At 43.3% G+C, this 23,764-nt stretch overlaps 1 protein-coding gene across 1 annotated transcript; it reads right to left on the reverse strand.

Moving 5' to 3' along the window:
* Positions 1-1,212: 1,212 nt before the first annotated feature.
* dhx36 (DEAH (Asp-Glu-Ala-His) box polypeptide 36) lies at positions 1,213-23,473 on the reverse strand. Its single transcript, XM_071927830.2, has 26 exons — positions 22,841-23,473; positions 21,718-21,887; positions 21,492-21,605; positions 21,115-21,331; positions 20,293-20,331; positions 19,868-20,038; positions 19,171-19,250; positions 16,590-16,664; positions 15,208-15,374; positions 14,690-14,771; positions 14,411-14,551; positions 13,557-13,662; positions 9,908-9,995; positions 9,654-9,709; positions 9,436-9,500; positions 8,642-8,785; positions 8,062-8,179; positions 6,728-6,826; positions 6,284-6,457; positions 5,956-6,042; positions 5,774-5,857; positions 5,476-5,575; positions 5,151-5,241; positions 4,093-4,213; positions 2,301-2,453; positions 1,213-1,938 (listed from the first exon to the last, which is right to left on the reverse strand). Exons 1-26 carry the CDS (start codon positions 23,132-23,134, stop codon positions 1,696-1,698), a joined length of 3,279 nt encoding a protein of 1,092 aa, XP_071783931.2. The 5' UTR covers positions 23,135-23,473; the 3' UTR covers positions 1,213-1,695.
* Positions 23,474-23,764: the final 291 nt, after the last annotated feature.

Below are 23,764 nucleotides of genomic sequence, written 5' to 3' on the forward strand. Positions count from 1 at the left end.
AATGTCACCTTCATGAATCAGACTTTGCATTTGTGTCACATAGATCATTATCTTCTCCATCCACTCGCTCAATGATTAGGATTGCCTGGGATAACAGTATGCACCCTTGATGCCAGCCAGATAAATATCCCCCTTAAGATTTATACCTGTGATGTTACAGAGATGAGCAGAAATTAATGTGTTTGTGTGTGTTGATGGCGAAACTGGAAGAGATGAGCAGCCCTGCCCAGCCCTGGTTTTAACGTGATTGTCCCGTATGAGTCATCTTTTTAGTGTTGCCATACCCAGCTAAAGGAAATGAATGGCCCGGTCAGAGTGTGGTGATAACACCATCTATCAAACCCACGGCTCTGGCCCCGGCCCAAATGACAAGCACAACTGCTCAGCTACAGGGAGCTAGACATGATGTACAGTAGAGAGCAGAGCGCCCCGCAGGAAGGACATGTCAATTCAGACTCTCGCATAACAAGACCAGACAAAGCTTTGCATTTGCACTCAGGGAAAAAATATCTGTGATACCACACATTTAACCACAGTTATTGATCTTTCTATTTCTACCATGTCCTCTGCTTGTAACCATTGTAAATCACCCATGTAAATATGTACCAAACACAAACAGCCTGAACTGTAACTTGTATGTTATCCTAAATACAGATTTATATTGCAGAAATTGTTGATATGAAAATGTTTATTCGACCTTAGATATTTTCATCAGCCATTATGCTCTTTAATAAAATCGTAATTACTTGTGGGCTGTCGTGTATTCTGGCTGATTAATTTGACATTTCCTCTCTCTGAGGACCACTGCCAGAATAATTACTCTACTTTTATTCCTCCAATAAAATTTGGAACGTGAAATTAGCCACCTGCTCTCTGGACATCCAGTAGGTTTTAATCAAATATACGCTATGCATAAAATGCTTTAGCCAGCAGCAATTTCTTCAGAAATATGAATCAGCTTGAAATATCTGCAACTAAAGCAGGAATGGGCAACCATGTGCCATTGGAGTGCCAAGAGTATGCAGGTTTTCATTCCAACCAAAGACTAGACCAGGTGATTTCACTGATTAGTCCTCCACTGCACACAGAGCAGATGGTAATCTCCCATAACACAGCCATCAATCTTTCAGGGTAACTGTTATCTTCAGTGCCTGTTTTTGATGTCCTGGTTTTCAACCTAGTAAGGCAGATGAAAGCGAGACATTTTGTGGTACGGCTGTTCTTTATTGCGCAGCCCATTATCTAGACATTGCTAAGAAACAAAAGCAGAGATTTATGCAAAACAAGAAAATGTAGAAACTAACATCAACAAAACAGCTACTGAGTTTATTATAACATGGATTGGTCCTTGCAAAAAAACCAAATAGGCAAAAAAAATGAATAAGGGAAGTCTTGCATTCAAGTGCACAATATTTTCCACTCCTCTTGCGTCCTGTGCTTGGCCTTCAGGAGCACCCTATGGCCACTTATATTTCAACAAAGCAGCACCATAAGAAAGCCAACCGGCCATGATAAATATCCCAACTGACTTCTGTGTCTTTCTTATCTATGGATGCAGTCATTTGACCTTAAACATCTCACATTCTCCTCTCTTTATAGCCAACAAAATAGAGCTATTCATCAGAAGGAAACTGGCAGCTGGCCAACACCCGCTGCTTTGAAAAAATACACTTTCTTCAAGTCTCAGAGCCACTTCTAATCATCGTCGTCATCATCATCATCGTCATTGAAGTAGATGCGTTGTCCTCTAGGGGCTGGGGCCCATGTTCTGCCATAGCTCGCAGGGTTGGCACTGCCTGTGGGCTTCTCCTGGGTGGTGATGAGGTCTATGATGGCTGTGATGACAGCACAGTCTTTGGACTGACGGTTGTGCCAGTCCACAGGAGCAGGGTGACGGATCTTCTCCTCCAGCAGGGAATCCAGCTCTCTTTTCAGACTCTGTGGAGAGGGCAGGAGAGGGAAATTAGGACTTTTTGTAAAGCAAAAGCCCTAAAAAATTAGGGCTGGGCGATATGGTTGAAATCAATAGCACGATAATTATAAGGATTTTTTTCGATATCGATATATATCACGATATGGCTCATGTATGCAAAATCCCATGTTAAATAATCAAATTAATGTTCATTCCATTGAACCGAATGGTAATGTTGGGTGTTATTGTCAAAAATTAGCTTATTATCATCAATTTGGACAGCAGCAACATTGAATTATCGCCCAGCCATACCAACAAAAATGACAAATTTTTGTTGTGTTCATCTCGAATGAACACTGTTCCAGCATGTGTGTGCATCCTCGCCTACCTTGACGAGGTGAGCGATGCGCGCCGGGGATCTGAAGACGATCCACTGGTCGACCGCGATGGTCTCCTGGTCCTCGTCTTTCTGGATGGTGATGTCTCCTCCAAAGAACAGCAGCGAGAACGGGGACACCTCGGTACAATCATACAGGAAGATCTGAGGACACGCAGAAAGATGCTGCTAACACGCGACGACAGGAAGATCTGACAACGCAGTATTAACACAAACAGACACGCGTGCGCACACACTCACGACAGGGAGCAGCATCATTATGACACTCCATGCCCGACAGCTACTCTGTAGTGTGGGTTGAAAGTGTCCCATTAGAGCAGAGAGGCTGTGTGAGTTTGAAAATGTGTTTCAGTGCCGCCAGTGTCAGGAGAAATGTCATCTTGCCCCGTCTGTGAATCTCACTTTCGTTTTACACTCTCTTTTTGACGATGGGTTTCTATTTTTCTTTTCCACCCATCTTCCTCCCTATGCTAAACTGACGGCAGCACATGTACAACGGTTTGATACTTGAAATTAGAAAATAGCAAATTTTTCCCTTCACAAACAAATAGCACATTTTTCTGAACAATAAATGTGAAAAATTAAAGAAAGAAAAGACATTTTTTCACAAATAATTGAAAATTTGGAATATTGTAGAAATACAAAATAGGAATGATACTATGTGATACACGGATCCGCTTAGCACTTAGGGCAGAAGCCACAGAGCCTACTTTAGCAGCGGGTTGTGAGGTCAAACAAACCCCATTTCAGATTTGTTGGGAACAGACAAGAGAGGGATAAAGCTAATGAGACAAGGAAGGAGTGATGGAAACTAGCTAGAGAGAGAGAACGGAGAGAGAGGGAGAGATAGGAGAGAGAGAGGTAGAAGGCGTGGGCAAGAGACAAGAGAAACAAAGAAGCAAGGAGAGAGCAGGGACAGCTGCATCTGCTCCATGAATGTGTAATGTAACGGACCAGGGGCAAGTGCGTCAGAGGAGATGAAGTTTAACGTCATCCCTCACTTTTTTCACGGCCCTGGTCTCCCGCTTCCCTGTCAGTAAATCAATGGCCTTCACAATCCCACTGCCTCTCAGAAGCCCTTAAATACATGGCAAGCGCACACAATCGCATAAGCCCTGCAAGACAAAACATATTTAATGGTGGCAATAATGAAGCTGAGATACAGCAGAAGGCCTTTCTTCATAAAGACAAAGGCGGCAAAGTGAGAGACAAAGACACGGGCGGCAATCACTGGGAAGACTTGAAAGGTGTTTTTCTGCAGAATGGTAACATTCGCGAAGACAGACAGCGCAGAAAGAACAAAGACAGATAGATGGAAGGGAAGGGAAATCGGGAGTGAGAAGGGGGACAGACAAAAAAAGAAAAAAGAGAAAAAGAAGGGGGAATGGGGAGAGGAGAGAGGGCGACAGTCAGGGAGATGCATTGACTGTTTTGCCCCCCCCCTCCTCATATTGTGTCTGGGAGCTTTGAAGCACAAGAGCCTTTGAGAGGGAGTTGAAAGGCAGCGTTTTAATCAAATATTCATTCAGTCTAAAGCTGGCATGGCACCACCGCCAACCTTTACCCACTGGTCCTTTCCACTCACACACACCTTCAGAGAGAGATACACTAAATCAAGCAGATAGACTAACACTCTCAAGCATGTACTGTAGCACACACACGAGTATGGAAATGCATAACATTTATGCAACAGTGTTGAATAACAGCATGAAACCTTTTTTAGCCGCTATCGTGTGTGTGTGTGTGTGTGTGTGTGTGTTCCCATTTCGCCTCTACCACTTACACTGCTAGTTCTCATCTTGAGGTGGTAGATGAGCCAGGTGTAGTTGAACTCGGTCTCCTCGGCGTTGACAGATTTGGGGTGGATACACACCTTCCCATCGGCCTGGGTGTATACCTTAACGCTGCAAAAGAAAAGGTGTCAGTGTGTGTGTTCGCGTTTGTGTACACGTGTGTTGTCACTTTCACCCAAAATTGAGTGAGAATTTGAGTGAGAAATCATCACCATAATAAATTTGTTAAAATGTATTCTGCAGTTCCAGAAATAGCCTATCAACTCAGGTGCCGTTGGTTTCATTCACCACTGTTGATAAGATGCACAGAGCACCTCCTGCCATTGCTGCAAGGCAGGTCCCATCACAACAAATTGTGATGCAGCCTGCAAATCATCACTTTCATGAAAGTATGACTGCGTTCCAAACTCCTGCGAGTCACGCTTACAAAACCGGCTGGCTGACTGCAGGGAACAAGCTGCTTGCACCAGACAGTGGTCTGATTTAGCAGCAAAACAAACAAAAGTGCTTCATCGAGCAATGAATTCATTAAATACAGCCGGGCTGTGGTGCGCACGGGTGAAAACATAAAACTTACTGGCTTAGCGTCGTAACTGTTGAAAATGACTCATCATGCAGAGAAAATCACACTGGGAATCTCACTGTGCAACTGGGTCCAAGGCTGTCTCATTGAGGACAGAGGAAATAAAAAAGTGACAGCCCTAGTGTGTGTGTGTGTGTCTATCTTTTGCAGACAGGTCACAGCCGCTGCCTATGACAGCTGCCTAAGGGCAGTTCTATGATGACTGCATTGATCTTCAGCTACAAAAGCCTTTCTGTTTTTGACAATTTTCCTAACATGGTCTCTGCACAGCCTGAGGTAATTGTCGCAGGACTGTTACTGAACCTCTTGCCTGAGAAGTCTGATGAGTTATTGCTCTGTGGAAGGTGTTTTTCTGTCTAGAGATCAATAAGAATGATTCTGCACTTCTCCATCTAGTGCTGTGCGGCCCCTTCCTCTTTGTCTGTCTGTCTTTCCATCTCTCCCTCTTTCGGCTGGCAAACTCACCCGGGCCTCTTCTTGCTGTGAGACGGTCTGATCATGGCCACCTTAGGGTACAGACCAGCTACAATCACTGCCTTGATCAACTTCTCATTTTCTGAAAAATGAAGAGACAGTTGGGGGGGGGAAATAAAGGATTGTTACATACAGTCACACATCCTCCCTTGTACCACATATAAAGTTTGACTGATTCAGTGACTGATTCATCGATCAACTGTTTGACTGAGACATGGCCCGGTTTTAAGGTGTTTAAGAATGAATGGCGTCGTGACAGTTCATCCAAACCATTGTCAGACAACTGGATCCCACCCAGACAGCTTGTCTTATCTACCTGAGTTGATGTTGGACTTGGGGTCTTTGGGGTCCCTGCTGCTGACAAAACCCGTCCGCATCAGGTGCTCAGTAAACTGACCCTTCATATTGTGCAGCATCTGCAAAACAAGCAAGGACAAATGACTACTCAAAAGGCTGCATGTAATCAACAGTCTAGATGGGAGACAGCGCCTCACAATTTAATCATACACCACCATGGGTTTTACTTTTGAAGCCTTTCAGTGCAGGACTCATGGTCACCCTCGATCGGCACTTGCAAGCAGGGAAGCTTTATAAATTTGGTCTCCCAGACTCACCTGGAGTGTATTGGCAGATAGGAAGTTGTCCCAGCAGAACTCCCTCTCATACCTGGCGCCACGGCGTTTTGCGTCCTCCCAGCCCTGACCAATCAGTGCACGATCAATTCAGACGGGGTCAATTCATATGGCAGACTATCAGAGATGAGTGAAAATCCGAGAAAAGAGCGGGTTGTTTTTACCTGGAAGGCATTGACAATAGTGAGGTGGTCACTCTTGGAGTTTCTGGACAGAGTCTTTCTCCTCATGTCCGCCATCTTCTCTTTGCCCTGAGAGGAGAACAGATATATTAAAGTCAATTTGTTGATAGCCTACTTTGCAAGGAATATTCAAATACCTAAATGTATTGCTCAGAGCCGATGACAAAGTATAGAACTTTTTTTTTGTACATAATTAGGAAAATAGCAAAAAATCAAAAAGTCAGATGATTGTGTGCAACAATATGATGAAGTGTGCGTATATGTCTTTGTCTAAGTAAGCTTTCATGTGTGTGTGATCTCTGTGCCCTACCAGAGGTATGAAGAAAGGGTCTTTGAAGCTGAGTGAAGCAGCGATGATGAGCACGGGGTCAAGGCAGCCCAGCAGAGCTCCAAACAGGATCAGCTTGCCGATGTGAGGCTCCACAGGCAGACGGGCCAGGTGGAAGCCCAGCGCTGTCAGATTCTCCGAATGGTCCAGGGCGTTCTAACACATTCAAAATCGTCACAAAACCCATACAAGATCCGCATATTAGTAGTCAACTAGGAAGTGTTGGTAGCTAGTTGTTATCATTAACTAATTCTCATGTTTTATCTTCTTATCCCTTGCACTATGTACAGAGTTCCCAAAGCAGAAATTCCTGGGTGCAACCTGGGTCCTCAGGTTGAAGTTAAGATGTTTTCAATCACTTTTCCCCTCTTTAGTTGCAAGGAGTTTCATTAAAGAGCATCAAAAGTCTCTCTCTCTCTCTCTTACCAGGTCTATGAGGTGCTTGATGGCCAGACTGACAGCCTTTTCAGTAGGAGGGTCCAGGGCTTTCCTCAGGAATCCAGCTATAGCCCCCAGCTTCAATATCTGGACACAACACAATACATTAGACAGTCATCAGCCAAAATATATAATCATGTTTAAATACATTCTCTTTCCCATTGTCTAAGTGCTTGTCGTTTCTTGCTTACATGGAACTGTGGGTAATGCATGTAGCACAAGGATGGCGAGGTATACAGTATGTGTGTCTACTGCAATGACCCAGTTTTCCCACACGGTTGATTTAAGTTACATCTAATCTAATCATCTATACTGCGTATGTCATGGTTTGATCATGCATATTGCTGCTGACATGATGTATTTGACAAACAACCCACATATGAGAGTTAGTCATATGCACATCGCTTTTCTCGGTGCCGAGCTGAGCAGAAAATCAATGTGAAGATGATAGCAGCTTGTACTAGGAAAATACCCACATTCTCTGAAAGCATTTTCAATGTGTCAAAGACCACATTAACAGGGATTTTTAAACGCACCATTCAGCTACCCACAGCAAACTGAAAGAGGAAGGAAGCTAAACTTAACTTACATTTCCACAAGCATAACTATGTCTGACTAACAGGGTGGTGTTGGAGTGTTGGTGCATTAGAGTGTCTGCTCAGGGTTAGCATGTTGACAGCGTTTCTCGCACTTAAAGGACTGATTGGTGCATTAGTCCGCCTCTCACCCACTAGCTTCATGATCCACACGCTCTCTCTCACTCACACAAAAATGAACTAGTGCAAGACACACACTCAAACACACATCCATTAAAGCCGTGAGACCGATCATTGCAAACACTGGTGGCTAGATCTGAGGGAACTTTGGCTTAATGTACCATTAGCATGAGCTGAAATATGTCTGAGTGGAGTTTGAGGATTTAGGAAAAAAAAAAAAAAAAGGAGAAAAGAAAAAGCAAAAAGAGGAGAAAAAATAAGTAACCTAACAAGTAAGCGACCAAGGAAAGAAAAGTGACTGTTCATGTAAGAGAATGAAAGACAGAAAAGGGGTGATTATGTTGCCGGCAAAATGAGAAAGAGCTGGAGCAACGGGCATGAGTCAGCCCAGGATGTTCATCCCTAGTCCTCATTAGACAGGAGGGGCTGTAATTCAACACAAGACCAAAAACAGCAGCACTGTCCTTGTTTCTCCCCCTGCACTCACAAAACCCATTCACAGCAATCCTGTCCTCATCTCAACTCGCAGGCCTGCACCTCTCTGTCTCTCTGTCTCTCTGTCTCTGTGCCTGTCTCTCTCTTTCTGTCTCTCTCCACATACACAACCTTGATCTGCAAGCAGAGCTCCTCCAGTGGCGTTCTCATGATCTCGGGTAATTGATAGGCATCCAGCAGGCTGGCTCTGAGACCGTTGTATAGATGATAGCATTTCCCTGGACACACCCTGTGCATATGCAGAGAAGGAGGGAGTGAGGAACAGAAGACAAAAAGTGTTATGTGACGGTTATGTCAGCCCTGTGGCAAGGGGGTTAATTTAAAATCAATGGGATGAAACCACGCACAGTTAGGGGCTCCTGCTAATTGGGCTTTGCTCCATATTGTTGCCAATGCTAACAGAACAGAGACGTTTTGAATGAGCCACAGACTGGAGACAACCAGGGAGAGACTACACTTTGCCTTCCTCAATGCTTACAGATGGGAGGGATGGAAGGAGTGGGTTGGTGGGGAAGAAAAAGAGGGAGCGATGAGACAAGATGAAACGACAAAGGAAGGGATGGTCTTCCTGAATTAGTGTCACACATCCAAAGACATTAATATACAGTGTGCTTTCATAACACAAGAGCACGCAAATACCCATGTGAGCTCACAAACACACACACACACACACACACACACACACGCCTACCTGCCGGCACGTCCTTTCCTCTGTTTGGCATTGGCCAGGCTAACCCACTCGGCTGCCATGGTGCTGATGTTGTTGTTGGTGTCAAAGTGGGTCTCCTTAATCTTCCCTCCATCTATCACATACACTACATCATCTATGGTGATACTAGGAGGCAGAAAGAGAAAGCGAGAGAGAGAGAGAGAGAGAGAGATACATACAGGGAGAGACATAAAAGGAGGAGATGTTATAGAAGGAAAAACAGTTAAAAGTGGACTCTTTAAAGCAGACTGTCAAGAATGCTGAGCTAAGGCAAGCACACACAACCATTCAGAGGTAAAAATAAAACATAGCCCTTTGGAAAGTTTGGTGTCTATATTTAGCAAAGTGATGGGAGGAGAGTGCAGTCAGTTGTGCAGTCTTCTTGATTTGCTCAGTTTGTGTGTGTGTGTGTGTGTGTGTGTTTGGTTCTGTGAATGCATTGACAAACGGCCTGTCACTGAGTCGGTGTGTTCCATCCTGAGCCAATGACAGCATTCGTTATCAACCCCAGAATTGTATGCTAATTAGTCCCAAATCTGTTGTATCCATTAATGACTGGGCCCAACCGTCTGACACATAAATGCGCATGCACACGTACGCACATCCACACACACACACGACTGAATGTGACTAAGCGTCGTCAGGTTGTTTTCTACACTTTCAGCGAGTTGATGCACAAAAAGTAACAGACAAAATACTTTTTCAAACAGAGTGAGTACAAAGGCTGGACAAACACAATCACACACACACACACACACACACACACACACACATACCTGGTCTCAGCTATATTGGTAGCAATCACAATCTTCCTGACTCCAGGAGGAGGCCTCTTGAACACCTGAGGGGAGAGAAGATGATGAGATTGGACTTTGCCGGCGTTGAGAAGGGAATGAAGCAGGAGAGAGAGAAAGAGAGAGACAAAGATAAACAGATACAGATAGACGGACAGAAAGAAAACGAAAGAGAGAAAGATAGTCTGAAGAATGCTGACCTGGGTCTGGTTAACAGTAGGCATCAGGGAGTGCAGAGGGATGATGACGAACCGGTCTGACACAACAAGAGAAACATGAAAAAAACTCAACAAAATACTTTTTGAGATTGCCAATATAAGATGTGATTGCTACTCTGTGTGCTTGTGCGTGTGTGTGTTAAGGCTATCTCTACTATATTAACTCAGAAGTTATTGGCCGGTACTTGTCATGTAATTGTGTGTGTGTGTGTGTGTGTGTGTGTGTGTGTGTATACCTGATCGGAACATCTGCTGAGCCATGAGCAGGTCATTGAGGCTGCTGATGTTGTCCCAGCCAGGCAGGAAGATCAAGATGGCTCCTTGCTGTCAGACAAAGACATGACAACAACAGTAACAGTTGACAGACATACCAAACCAGCAGGGCGCAGCTAGAAACAACAACAACAACAACGGCAACGACAACTAGAAACAAACCACCTACAGGAATGATCATCAAACAGCCATTAGCCAGAGGAGTAAAAACAACAGACAAGTGAGCAAGGTGCCCGTGCCTGAGCCAAGGCAGAGGAGGATGAGGATGAGGATGAAGATAAAGACTTGCCCCGAGCTCCCCACCTCTACAGTCAGCCACACAATAGGTGCCGACACCCCGTGACAGCTGCATCGCCTTAAGATCTTCCCACTACAGGAGAGCCCCTGGCTGTCATTAGCACCGCGACAGACTTATTTTCTCAGTGGGAACAAAAAAAACAATTAGTCACCTGGAAAACACAAAGATGCACAAATGCAAGCTGCGAAAACACGAGGCGGATAACAGATAATGCCGGCTAATAGGGTTGGCGGTATTCCATTCGCCATGAGCCATTTACTGCACATTCAGCTGTCTGTCAGTCATCCCACCAACAACAATGCCTGGGAACGGGTGACCACTTAATGTAGACCTGGGTGTCAGCCGCTCATCAACAAGAACAGCATCATATTATGCTACAATTTGAAAATGAGTGGAAACTTTAATGAACCCCATGGGGAAATTGGGTCATTGCAGCGGTAAAGAATAGGATAAAAAAAAATACAACAAATAGAAGAAATTGAAGATTAAAGATTCAGCTTCTTCATTATGCTAACACATAACTCCTTTTGGCTTGAAAGAATTTGCGCTATACTGACTATTGACAGATTTTCAGGTTAACAGATGTTTGCAGTTTGAAGATTTGCACATTTACAGTCCAGTGCCAGTATATAGGCTATATGTTTGGTGTGCAAATTATCAGATGTACAGATGGAAGTGACTTGCTGCATACCCATAAATGTGTATCGTTAGCAGAAATCAAACAGAAACAGAAATGTGTCCAGAAATGTATACCAGCTCATGTACAGAACAGCTCATGGTTATACATTCAGATCAGATTACCGTATGTAGGGCAGATGTAGAGAGCAGTCCGGAGCAGTGCATTGAGACGCTGCAGTACACAACGGCTTCAGCACCCCATTTTCCAAAACACAGAGTCCACAATAATAGGCCTAATTTGTCACCGTCTCAACAATCTGTCTCAATAATAGAAATATAGAAATATAGACATAAATACCAAACAAGAACGATGACTTGTCAGCCTGAACACTTTGAAAAGCTGTGCAAAATACAGCCATAATGTTTGGCGTGGCCCAAATTAATCTATCATGTATGTTGAAAAGTTTCTGGCAATGCTATTTCACTTAATCAAAGAACTAAATTTAAACAAAAATTATGTTCAGGATGATATTAAAGAGGCTGAAAATAGCCCGCTCTTTCAACTGGATAAAAAAAGGAATGCACCTTCATTTCCTGAGAGGAACGAGGGGAGAGGAAGAACGGAGATAAAGTCTAGCTCCTGGGCCCTGTGCTCCCCTGCCTTTTAATTAAAGCTAATTATTATTACCAGCCTTCAACCACTGGCACCCACATGGGACTGTATGCGTGTTTATGTGTGTTTGCGTGTGTGTGAAAGCGAGAGAGAGATAAGCAGGCATTGTGCCTAGTTACAACCTACAAGAAGCACATGGCCACACACCAAAACATTACAGAAACCGTCTCTGATTAATGCCAATTTAAAACCAAGTAATAGAAAGCACAGCGAACTCTGCGGTGTTGTCTTACTACTTAGCACACCCACACAGAGTTTGTGGGCGCACACACACACACACACACACACACACACACAAACACAGAGTTGCGCCCAGCAGGCGTTAATTAATGCCTGCCATGTCATCTCCCTAGGTGTGTAATCACAGACCCCAGCCTCATAATTAACCAATCATCACAGTCGAAACCCTGGCAGACAGCCCATAGCCTTGGATCAGAACGCCGTCACGGCCAATCAGCCGGTTCCCTCTCGGCCGTTTGACAATGCCACGGCGAATCAGCTAGCCGACTGGCTCAGGCTTGCCGTGACTGATAGAGATACGGCTCCATATGGGGAGGGATAATTATTCTGTCTATCTGTGTTAGTCACTCCTCCTCCTTCTGGACCTCTCTCTCTCTTTTTCTCCGTTACTCTCTCTCACACACGCTCTTTCACAAACACACCCACAAACCAACATGAATAGGCTAAATCAGTTCCTCTTCACATTTACTCTGCTCTTCGCCAGGTCTTCACACTTTGCTTTCATTTTTCAAACTTTTCATTTCCTCCATTCCAGGACTTCACCGTCTCATTTCTCTTCACCTCATTTGTCTCCTCCTCCCAGGACTAACACAGACACAGTATGCTGTATTGAATAGTGACACAATAGGAACAAGCTACATTGAATTGAATTCGAAGGCAGCAGTGTAGGGTATCCTGTATGGTATTTCTTTCCCCATTGTGCAGCTCTGATGAATTCTAGCACATGTAGCACAAGTAAGAAATGTGAACATTGAATTTACCTTAATAGAAATTGTAATAGTGAATTTTTTTGTCCCTAGTTTTTCCCTATGAATTGTGCTGTTGGGCTTCATTTCTTCTGCACCACAACGCATGATTTGGGTTGACTATGTGTTATTGGTATTTTATTGACAATAGGAAAATAATTAAAAAGGAGCACTGATGAAAGCATGAAGCTGAAACATTTGCTCCCAAGTTCTTTAGTACATAAAATATATATATTTTTTCACTTTAAGCACTTGTGCAATAAATTAGTTTTTTGTCCTAGCCTTTTATTTGCAGTGTGCAGAAGTATTTTCCTATTTTACAATAATTCGATTCTTGCACCAGCGTTACAAATGACCTTCATCTGAGTGCAACCAGCATCTTTCATTTTTTCTCTATTTTATTGACAAAATTAAAGCCTTTGATACAAAACAGACTGTTCTCATTTGACATAATTGGCATTTTAATCCACATTAATGAGGACTGAATTGAATACTGAAACGACATTGATGGAAAAATTGAACGAGAATTGGAAAGAGAGAAAACGGGATAGAGGGGCGTTGGGAGAGCATCTGTTCCACCACTCATTAGCACAGTTCTACTGCCACTATCAGTGTCATTTCCTCTGATCTCACGTCACTCTGTGTTTGGAAGCTAGCCCTCCTGTTCCTTCCATCTGCTCTACCTATGAATGTAGTCTACCTCTCTTCCTTCTTCAGTCTATGCGTCTATTCCTATTTATTTGATCTGAAACCCTCTTTCACATGGCCCATCTCTCTGTTTGTCTCTCTCTTATCAAAATGGCTGGCGATTTTTTAACCAAGGCATCTTAAAATATACAAGAGAAGCTTCAGTGACTCACACACACTCAGAGCCCAGGTTTTGGCTTCAGACTGCTGAGACAAATAATATGCTCCCTGGATGTCCAATTCCATCCCTGAGGACAAACAGCTACTTCATTAAAGTCAAATTTAGGCAACAAAATGCTGCCACTTTCAGTCAGTTGCCCTGTAAAGCATGGATGTGGGAGGGAACTCACTTCCTCTTTGAGCACAATATGGCGGATCAGCGCCATGATCAGCTCCAGGTCAATCTTCTCATCATTGTCCAACATCTCCAGCACCTCGATGGTGTCGTCAGAGTACCTGCAAATCACAGAAGGCCACAGACAAAACAAAAATATATCAATCCAGACTATCTCTTTTTACTTTGGTCCACCCACTTTCACACTACAACATGGTAACTGTTCCCAAATTCCCAGCTGGTCTCACACCTGTCTTTTTGGTTGTCATACCTGGGTTATGACAACAAGCCATTCAAATGTTTTCCAAATTGATGTTTTTCTCCTGATAATAATAAATAATAATAAACTTTATTTATATAGCACCTTTCTTAACAAGGTTACAAGGTGCTTTACAATAAAATGAGAAGAAAATAATGAAATAAAAACAGTAAAACACGGAATACAGATAATAGATAAAGGAATAAAACAAAAGGTAAGAGCAACCAAGTGTAATCAAAGGAAGGAACTGAAACATACATATACCGAAACAGAAAAGCCCCACACAAAATGAAGATGTTAAAAGACATTCTGATGTTGTGTAATAACATCTGTGGCAAATACGTTCTTGCACATAAAGACAAATTGTTGATATTCAAAATCTATGGGAACACAGGATCAGGGTTCAGTGTTAAGAGCCAGCTCTCCCTGCATTCAGCCTCTATGTGCTCCCTTCTCAGGTCTCAACTTGAAGCTCAAATGCTCACAGGAAAAAGCCGTCACTTTGTCAAAATGTGGGTGTCACAAAGCCATAACCTCCCATTTGCCACCTAAACAACACATCTGTCAACATGGCAGCTTATCTGTCAACTTCGCTGTCCTCACCCACTCACCTGCCCTGTAGTGTGCGTGCATAACAAGGCCAGCTCTCTCTGTATTCAGCCTCCTTCTCCTCCTTCTCAGGTCTGGAGTTGCGCCCCTGCATGAAGCCTCTCTTCCAGGAGGGGCGGCGGTCCTGCTTCTGGGGGCGATACCTAGCAAACAGACCCCAGCCGGTTTAGACCCAGACCCTGTGAAATGCACAGGGTTTAGCAGTTCCATTTTTATTTGTGGAGGGTGGGGGAGGAGGGATGGAGGGAGTGGAGGGATGAGGGGATGGGGGTCTGCGGTACCTGGTCATCTCCACAACATCCTCCAGTAGGAACTCCTCCACTGGGAACGTCAAGCCGGGGATGTGGATCATCGGACAGTTGTCTAGGGGGGAGCGGGGGGTTGACAGGGGGAAGGGGCAGGAGATGAGAAGGAACAAAAACTCAGCTATGTCTTATATATAGTCTTATAGTCTTGTCCTCAAACTCAGACTTAGTTTTTATTACACAGGACTTAATGCTCAACACCACTTTAGACAGTTTTAATAGTTTTATATTGTTTATTTTCCTAGATTTTTGTTCCGTATATTTATTTATATTGCCTTATATCTTTCCTGCACTATTTTTTGTATTTTTATTACCTTTCTGGACTTTGTTCTGTCAATGTACTGTACATTGTTCTGCCAGTTGCTGCTGTGACACCCAAATTTCCCCTAGGGGGTCAATAAAGTCCAATCTTATCTTATCTTAAAACAAACATGAGTCATTCAGTTTCCTCACAGTACATAAGGGATAAGCTGGTCATTTGGTGGGATGTGTACCGAAGTATTGGGAGAACTTGTCTGCGTTGAGCGTGGCACTCATGAGGATGATCTTGAGGTCATGTCGGAGCTTGAGCAGGTCCTTGACGATGACGAGGAGAACGTCAGACTGCAGGTTCCTCTCGTGGATCTCATCCAGAACCAGGTGGCTGATGCTGGACAACAGTCTGACACAGGAGGGGAGGCGGAGTTAGAGCAGGGTTAGAGTGCAAGTGTGTGTGTGTGTGGGCTAATTTTGCACTTTTTATTTCAGTGTGATTTTTGAGATTTGATTCTAAAGATTGTATATTTTGACATCACATGACTGTATATTCCCACTTGGCCTGAGAGTGTCTGTTAATGTGCCTCCTGTTGCTGTATTTGTTTTAATCTGTGTCTCATCACTGTTTTCCCCACACTCCCTCTCCTTCTCTTTGCATTGATTGTACGAATTGTTGTCAAGGGCATCAGTGGTGGATTTGCAGTAATTGTCGGTGGCTTTAAAAATGAGCCAGCTTGATCCGCCTTACTCAGAATGTGATGACAAACCGTAAGCGATTGATTTGGCATTTTCACCCCGAGAAGACTGTTGCTTCCACGTCGAAAGAAACAGCCTTCTACTTTTCGCTTTGCAATTTGAAATAGCTGCTGCCATGTCTGCTCCACACACACTTCCTCTCCTTCTCATTACATTAGTTGTATGTGCATTGTGGCTGGGCTTCCCATCACAAAGTGAGCCTGACTACTTCCATATCTGGTTTTGAAGATCCAATATCAATGTGAGCAAAATCTGATTGTTGTGATGATCGGACGCTAAAAGTCGCACTGAGACTGACAAGTGTAACCATAGCTGCAGTCAATAGAGAACGTGAACCTGTAAGCCAGCTGCTGTGCACACAGGCGTTAATGCCAAAAAGTTGATCTGCAGTGGCCTAGTCACCACCTCCGAAGCATTTTGTCAGTCTACTGTAGTCCTAAAATGACTCACTACAGTCAGGCAAATTTTTTGCAGAGCATAGAGCAAGGAAACAAGAAAAGCTGGCACCTCTCAGTCTCTGTGGTTTTTCTGTAGACACTGAGAATTCAAGGATGAGAATGCAGGGATGAGTCAACAGAAGCTGTGCGTGTGTGTGTGTGCGTGTTTGAGTCTTCATTTCTCTCCTTGTGAGGGATGGGGACCCATACTAATGCGTTTTCCAGAGACAGTAGAGTCAGCCACAAATCAATGGGAAAAGATAGACAGAGACAGAGAGAGAATAGGAGAGTGGAAGAAGGAAAGTTGGATAGAGAGATAGAGAGATAAGAGAGAAAGGAAATCAGAGAAGTAGATATGCTTAGGGAGGAGAGCTAGAAGAGGCACAATGATGATGAAGATGGGGGGGGGGGGGGGGGGGGGCACTCACGGATCTGAGCGTAGCCACTGAAGAATAATGCCTGTTGTACAGTACAGCACCGAACCCTGTCGCCGTGGTAACCGGCTGAGAAATAGGGAGAGAGTGAGAGAGAAAGATTTTTTCATTAGCCAGGTGCCATAAATTAAGACTAATACAGGGTCAAAAGAAAAGGAACAGGATGAAATGTTTTTTGTTTTTTTTCTCCATTAACTTTCCTTGATTATTGAAGACCTACTCTGGTGTCGGTCCTATATTTCAACCCCCCTTTTCTATTTCAGTCCTCGAGTCCAGACAAACATTTTCAGTTCGTTTTTTTTAATTGTTGGCACAAGCAGATAATTTGGTGGCACCAACATTTTGGTCCAGAGACTGCACAGTGTAATAAGCTGAAATCAGCGCTGTTGTGCCTAGAATGTGTCATTGGGCTGTATGAATTGGATAAACATCGAGAATGTGTTCCAATAAAGTAATTAAGTTGGTTATAATAGGCACTTTCGTTCACATCTACTTTATACCAGATTTTGGATTGCCATTAGTCAGTGCTGAAGTGAACTCTCATTTGTTTTAACCACACGTTTTGTCCCAGGCAACCAACGCAGAAATGAAATGAAATGCCTTATGACAGACCTGAAAAACATTTCATACACAACCAAACCAAATGACAGCTGTATTTACCACTTTGTTGAATCATTCATGCAATATTGATATTTCAAACAGCACCTGAATGCAGAAGTAGTTTCAGGGAATGTTCTCCACATCACCTCTGGCTGTTTATTACACTTTTTTTTTTGAAATCTCATGGCCAAGAAAGATTATTATTAACCTGCAGTGGGTTTCACCCTCTAACCCAACATAACCCAAGATAGATTTTTATTTTCCCCAGTTGCCTACTTTGTGTTTATTACATTCGGCCAGCATTCGAACTGCGTCAGAGTGAAACACATTTGGGTTGTGAATGCTAATACATTGGTTTACTGCAAATTTAACTCTAGTTAACGAAGACAGATTGAATGTGCGGTGTCGCCAAATTGTATTCATCAGACGGTTTTCAAAGAACTTGATTACCTACCGAAAGAAGCCAATGGTTTTCAATCAAGGGCAGAGCTGAATGGAGCTCTAACTGCTGCCTGTCTAAAATGGAGTAGCTTTTATCATAGCCTATGTTCTTTAATAGTTTAAGAAAACACAAAACAATGCTTTAATACTTATTTTGCTTATATACTGCTGGAAAATATTCACAAAATGCAACAAATGGTCACAATCTAGAGGCCTGTATTTGTCTTATCCCGTTGGCAGTTAATCCTTTTCTCTGTCCATCTTTTAACTTCTCTTTCCCTGCATCCCTTTTTCCCTTTACATCAGGCCTGAATTGCTTCTTTCCCCCCCGTTACTGCATCCATCTCATACTCCATAATTCACTCCAGATTGCTGCATCTCCTTCGTCTCTCATAACTCTCCCCTCACTCTGTCTGCATCCCGCTCAGGTGCCCTTCTCTCCTGCTCTGTCCATGTGACTGATCTCAGATGATCACATTGGTCTACTAATCCTCATATCCCCTCTCCTCCTCCTGAAAAAAATAATGTCTAATTTCCTCATTCATCTAACACTATCTATCTGTCTAGATTTAAGCCTTCCTAATCTATCAAAAAACTCCCTCTGAAAACAAAACAAGCACAAACCCCTGTACACAGTGTTTATATATGGCTAAGGCCTATAGAGTCCATGTCAAATGTGAATTCACGCATATGAACATGTACACACAATACACATTTACAGGTAGATCCTCTCTTTCTGTAGACCATGAATCAACAAAGTGAGAAGAATAGAACGCACACCCAAACAAGGTGCTGGCCATCGGAAAAGTCACAAGGCTAATCAGTAAAAAAGAGATGGACGCACACTTGTCTCCAACCTTATCTTCTTTTTGCGAGGAGAGAAGTGTGCGGCTAGGTCTTTTTCACTCTTCAGCCTTGTAGACCATGAATCAAACATAATCCTCAGTGGGGATCCCTCGGCTCAGAAAATCAATAGGCCACCAAATCAAAGTTAGGAGCAGGGCTTAGAGGGAATGAAACAGACCATTCACTCATTTTCTATGAAAGCTCACAGGTGCAATGGAACATCAGGGTCATTTAAGCTAAAACAGCTCTCTGGTTCCTTATCCAAAATAATGAACAAAAGTAGAAGAATCCCCATAAAATGATCTATAATACAAACTGGTTACCAAACAGGAGTGGACAGTGACCCATGACAGTACATTTTATTACACAAAATCGGCAATAATTTTACTATTTCTGTAGCTTTTAGTACACAAAATCGGCAATAATTTTACTATTTCTGTAAGTTTAAGCAATTGAATGGAGAGAGGGAGGGAGGAAGAGAGAAAGGAAATAGGGACAGAAAAGAAGCAGAGCCTATCACGTTACTTGTTCCTGAAATCTGCCTTTTACCACTTGCCTATCATTCAAAATCAGTGGGTATTTCAGTTGGTTGAGTAACCGCTGACCCAACTGGTGATTGCTTATTGAACATGCAGTTACTTCCATTTTATGCATCAACACACGTTTGGAGAGACACGGCTTCCCTTACCACTGCAGGCGGATCTGATAACCACAGGAATTCCCATCCCCTACAGTTTCTGCCCTCTCTGATGCTACACGCTCCGCTACCTGGAAGGAAAAACACACACACACACACACACACACACACACACAGCACTGTGAAAAATAGCTGTCACGTCTACATAACTGAGCCAGGCAATAACATATGCGGACACTCTAGGGATGGGAAGATATATCAAAATTCAATATATCGCAATATAAAAATGTGACAATGTGTATCGTGGGGCAGAAAAATGAATTGTGATATTAGCTACATTTTATTCTGCTGTAGTAATCACAAATGAGACGGCTTGCCCATCACGGTTTCACAAGCTGTCCATCAAAATTATATTATTCGTACTTTGTAATGACATTTTTAAATTGTTGTTTACATTCTGGCAAGCCAGTGCTATTGCTAGAATGATTTGTTGCTCAGAAATAAACATAATTCTGCACAGTCACACTTTGTGGTCATTGAACTTCTATTCGTATCGTGGTTGTATCGATGTATCGTGTATCGAATCATATCGTGATATTAGCATATTGTCCCATCCCTAGTGCACACACATCATAAACCCTTTAGACACCTTACTCAATATACAGACACACACACACACACACACACACACACACACACACACACACACACACACACACACAGACCCCATGATAGGCAGAGTACATACAGAGATGGCGCTGATGCGTCGGGGCTGGGTGCAGACCACCCGGCACAGTGAGCCCACACCTCGGTTGATGTGGTCGTCTAGGATGAACTGGGTGACCTGGGTGGTCTTTCCACACCCCGTCTCCCCACTCACCACCAGGACCCGGTTAGAGTTGATCAGCTCCACTAACTCCTACCCAGGGTTGGGGGGGCATGTGAGGAGCGGTGAAGGGATTAAGAGATGAGAAGGAGGAAAAGGGCGATGGCGAGGGAAAAGGGAGAATAATAGAACATAGGTCAGGCAGGGGGCTTCAAGCCTGAACAAGTCAGAACAAAGACATCGCATGGAATCCTAATTAAGGACGTATCAGTTTTACCAGAAACAGACCGATTCATGATCAGAAGGAGAGTATTTCCATAAAGGGAGTATCAGACTCAAAATCTTACCTCTCTCTTGCTGTAGGATGGCAGCTTTTCCCTGAATTTCTGCAGACGAAAAAGAACAAACATTTGCCTGTTTACACTATAAATAAAATAACATCAAGAGCAGATGTTCTTCTATCTGTAAATCTGATCAACAGCTAACAACCACCTCTTCTGTATATCTAATAATCACAGATTGTGTATTATGGTCTTGCACTGAACTGTAAATTAGTAGATGTGTAAACTGCAAACATCTGTTAACATTTAAATGTCAATAAACAAAACAGCAGCAATTCTTGCAAACCAACAAGAGACCTGTATTAGCATGACAAACACCCTGTATCTTTATCTTCAATGTTCTTTTTGTTGCATTATCTTCAATACATCCTATTTGTTGTATTCTTATTTATATCTAATTCTTTACTGCTGCAATAACCCGATTTCCCCACAATGATCATTTAATTTTCATCTCATCACCTTATTTTATCTCAATTCTTTTAGCAGATTTATCAAATAATAAAGGAAGGAAAGTTGCACACTCTACCTCCTTACTGTGTTTTTTTTTTTAAATAAGGACCAACATTTCAGCATGGATGCCTTCATCTGGAGAGTTATCAAAACAATAATAAATGTCTAGCCTAGTGGATATCGTGGTATTAGCAGGCACATGTTAAACTTATTTCAATCAGCATCACTAATGGTCAGAGAAACAGTCTCTTGTGACAAAAACATGACACCAAGCCACTACTACAGTAGCTCATTTGACAACCTTGTTGATGCGACTATCTTTCAATAAATTTTAGCGTGGCTGTCAATATCAAAATGGCTGCTGCACGTTATTCTCACCAGCATGTCCTGGAACTTGGGGTTTGATTTCTTGCTCTGCAGATCTCTCTGCAAGAAGTCGTCCTGAGTTTTGTCTCTGACTACTTTGTGAACTAGGTACTCCAGATCCTTCTCTTTCCCTCTGACTTTCACTTTGTCCTCCTCGTCTTCCTCCTGCTGCTCTTCTTCATCCCACGTGTCAGGGGTTTCATCTTTAGCCACTTCCCGAGAAAAGTAACTAAAAGAAAAGGATGAAGGGGAAGATCTGTAAGCTGTGTCAATAGGCACAACATGATTGGTTGTCCTGTGATGTTGGCATGGAGCTACATCAAAGGATAGACTATTTTCAGAGCCAGTTAGTCTGTTTTAACATGCATCTGATTTGGTGACCAAGTTACCGTTGTGATTTGTGAGGTATTTTCTCCGGTGCTGCACTAACTTCTTCCTCTTCCTCCTCGGATTTGATCTCAATCTTGTGTTTATCCTCTTCAGGCACATCACCATCAAAGTAACTGCATATATAGGCCATGGACATGTTAATGTGTCATACTTGTATCAGCAGTCACAGCTGGCTGAAGTTGTTTGCTAAGCCTAGAAAGGAAAAGTGACGCAAGCTGTTCTCACCAATGACTATCGTCTCTATCGGTTCTATCGGCAGTTGTGCGCCAGTTGCCAGACGTAGAGGCTCTGGCGTCCCTGCCGTCTCTCTCTGGACCAGGCTGGTCGTTCTGGACAGAGTTGAGCAGCTTGGTGATGTGCTGCTCTCTGGCCTCATCCATCTGGACCACCGCCCGCTGCACACACATATGGGAAGGGGGGAGTTTACTGTTACTAAGTTAGTGTTAGTGTTACTAAGCTAGCGTGACACCAAGACTTGGTTTGAAGCAATGTGTCCCATTGTTGCAACAAATCTCATATTATCTCTCATATTATCCCACTGACACTACGAAATCCAGGTGGAACTGTTAATTTGCATACTGCCGCTGTTATGTGACAACCGTGTAACTCCATCTATGGTGATTTTCATATTTTAATGTTAGATAAAGTATTACATAATTCTCTATGGGTTGAGACAAACTCTACTACCCCTTTGCTTAGGAAACCCTTTCAAAACCTAGTGAATAAACTCAATAATGCATGATGGTCAAGCTAAAATAAAGGCTATTTTCTTAGTCCCTGAAAAGATGCCATTTTGGAGATAAAAGGTTTTCACCCAACAGCAATACATAAGCAGAGGTTTGTTCATTTGTTTCACTATATGAGGCCTGAATTGGATAAAGATGCACACACAACTGAAGGCTTAGCTGATGAAGACTGTGATATACGGTCAGTTTGACTACTGTTGACAAAATGTGCTTATTGTAAGTCACTTTGGACATAAGCGTCTGCTAAATGACATAATGTAATGTAATGTAACAAATCAGTGAATACAATCATGCACATGCATTAGACTTTGTGTTCTGAACTATTTTCCAAATGCTAGGAATTATGCCTATGACCTACACCCTGGACGGTTACAATGGAAAAACCTTGATTGGTTTGGATGATGTTGAACTTCACAAAGCACACCTATCTTCTACCAAGAAGAAGAGCTGTCATCCTACTATAAGAGTGTCTCTGATGTCTGTGGGATCTGGGAAAAACTGACATCACTACTGGGCCCTGCACAAACTGCAGTCTCTCTCTCTCTCTCTCAATAAGCAAGCAAACAAACGGGATGGGAGAGCATCCTAATCACGGTGCATACCGATCTCCGATCAGCCTGTTTCCTCCTCACGGCTCCATATCTCGCGTACCACAGCCCAATCTCCCGACCCTTCAGATGTGGCGGGGGACGGTCCCGTTGTCCACCGCCCCGGTCCTGGTCATCACGAGAACCGAAGTCGGTATTTCTGGAATATCCCCTTCCTCCTCCTCCACCTCCTCCTCCTCCTCCCCTGTCCCATCTCTCTCTGTTTCCATCTCCGAAACCTCGACCTCCTCTTCTGCCTCTTCTCCCACCTCCACCTCCACCTCCACCTCCACCATATCCATAACTCATACCTCCTTCACAGACAAGCAGCGCTAGCACGAAATGCAAACAATGCTGTCAGAAATCCGGTGTCACTGTGTATCAATGAATCAGCATAAAATCACGATGACTTGAGCCCGTCCTGATTCTATAGCTTGGCAGTTGGCTAGCGCTGCCAACCGTTAGCTAAAGCAGAGATACTTTAAATGCTCCTATGGCTATTTGGCTACAGCTAGCTTCAAGCTGTCTGGCATTGATTTGAGTAACAGTCACAGAAGCTGAAAGTGTGCTGCTCAAAAGCACATACACACGGTCGATAAGTTAATGCAAACCAAAGCGCTAATTCACAGATAAAACCCATAAACAGCAACGTTGTGATGCTGCTGTCAAAGATGCACCCAAATTAACTGCTCGCATTGCATCCGGCATGTCGCACACTGTCGACGTCAGAACAATCAGTCGACGTAAATTGACGCAATGAAACACAACGACCCGTGATTGGCTCCGAAGGAGGTTGGCTCCTCGCTCTCAAGTGGAGACGGCCCTTCCACGAGACGGCCCCCAAACTGTCTGCTGCAGGTTTGTTGGATATGGGCCATAGATAGATCTGATAGGCTAATGACATTATTACAGAAAATTAGACATGATTGATAATCTCAC

This window comes from Centroberyx gerrardi, chromosome 6 (genome assembly GCF_048128805.1).
Source record: "Centroberyx gerrardi isolate f3 chromosome 6, fCenGer3.hap1.cur.20231027, whole genome shotgun sequence".
NCBI lineage: Eukaryota > Metazoa > Chordata > Actinopteri > Beryciformes > Berycidae > Centroberyx > Centroberyx gerrardi.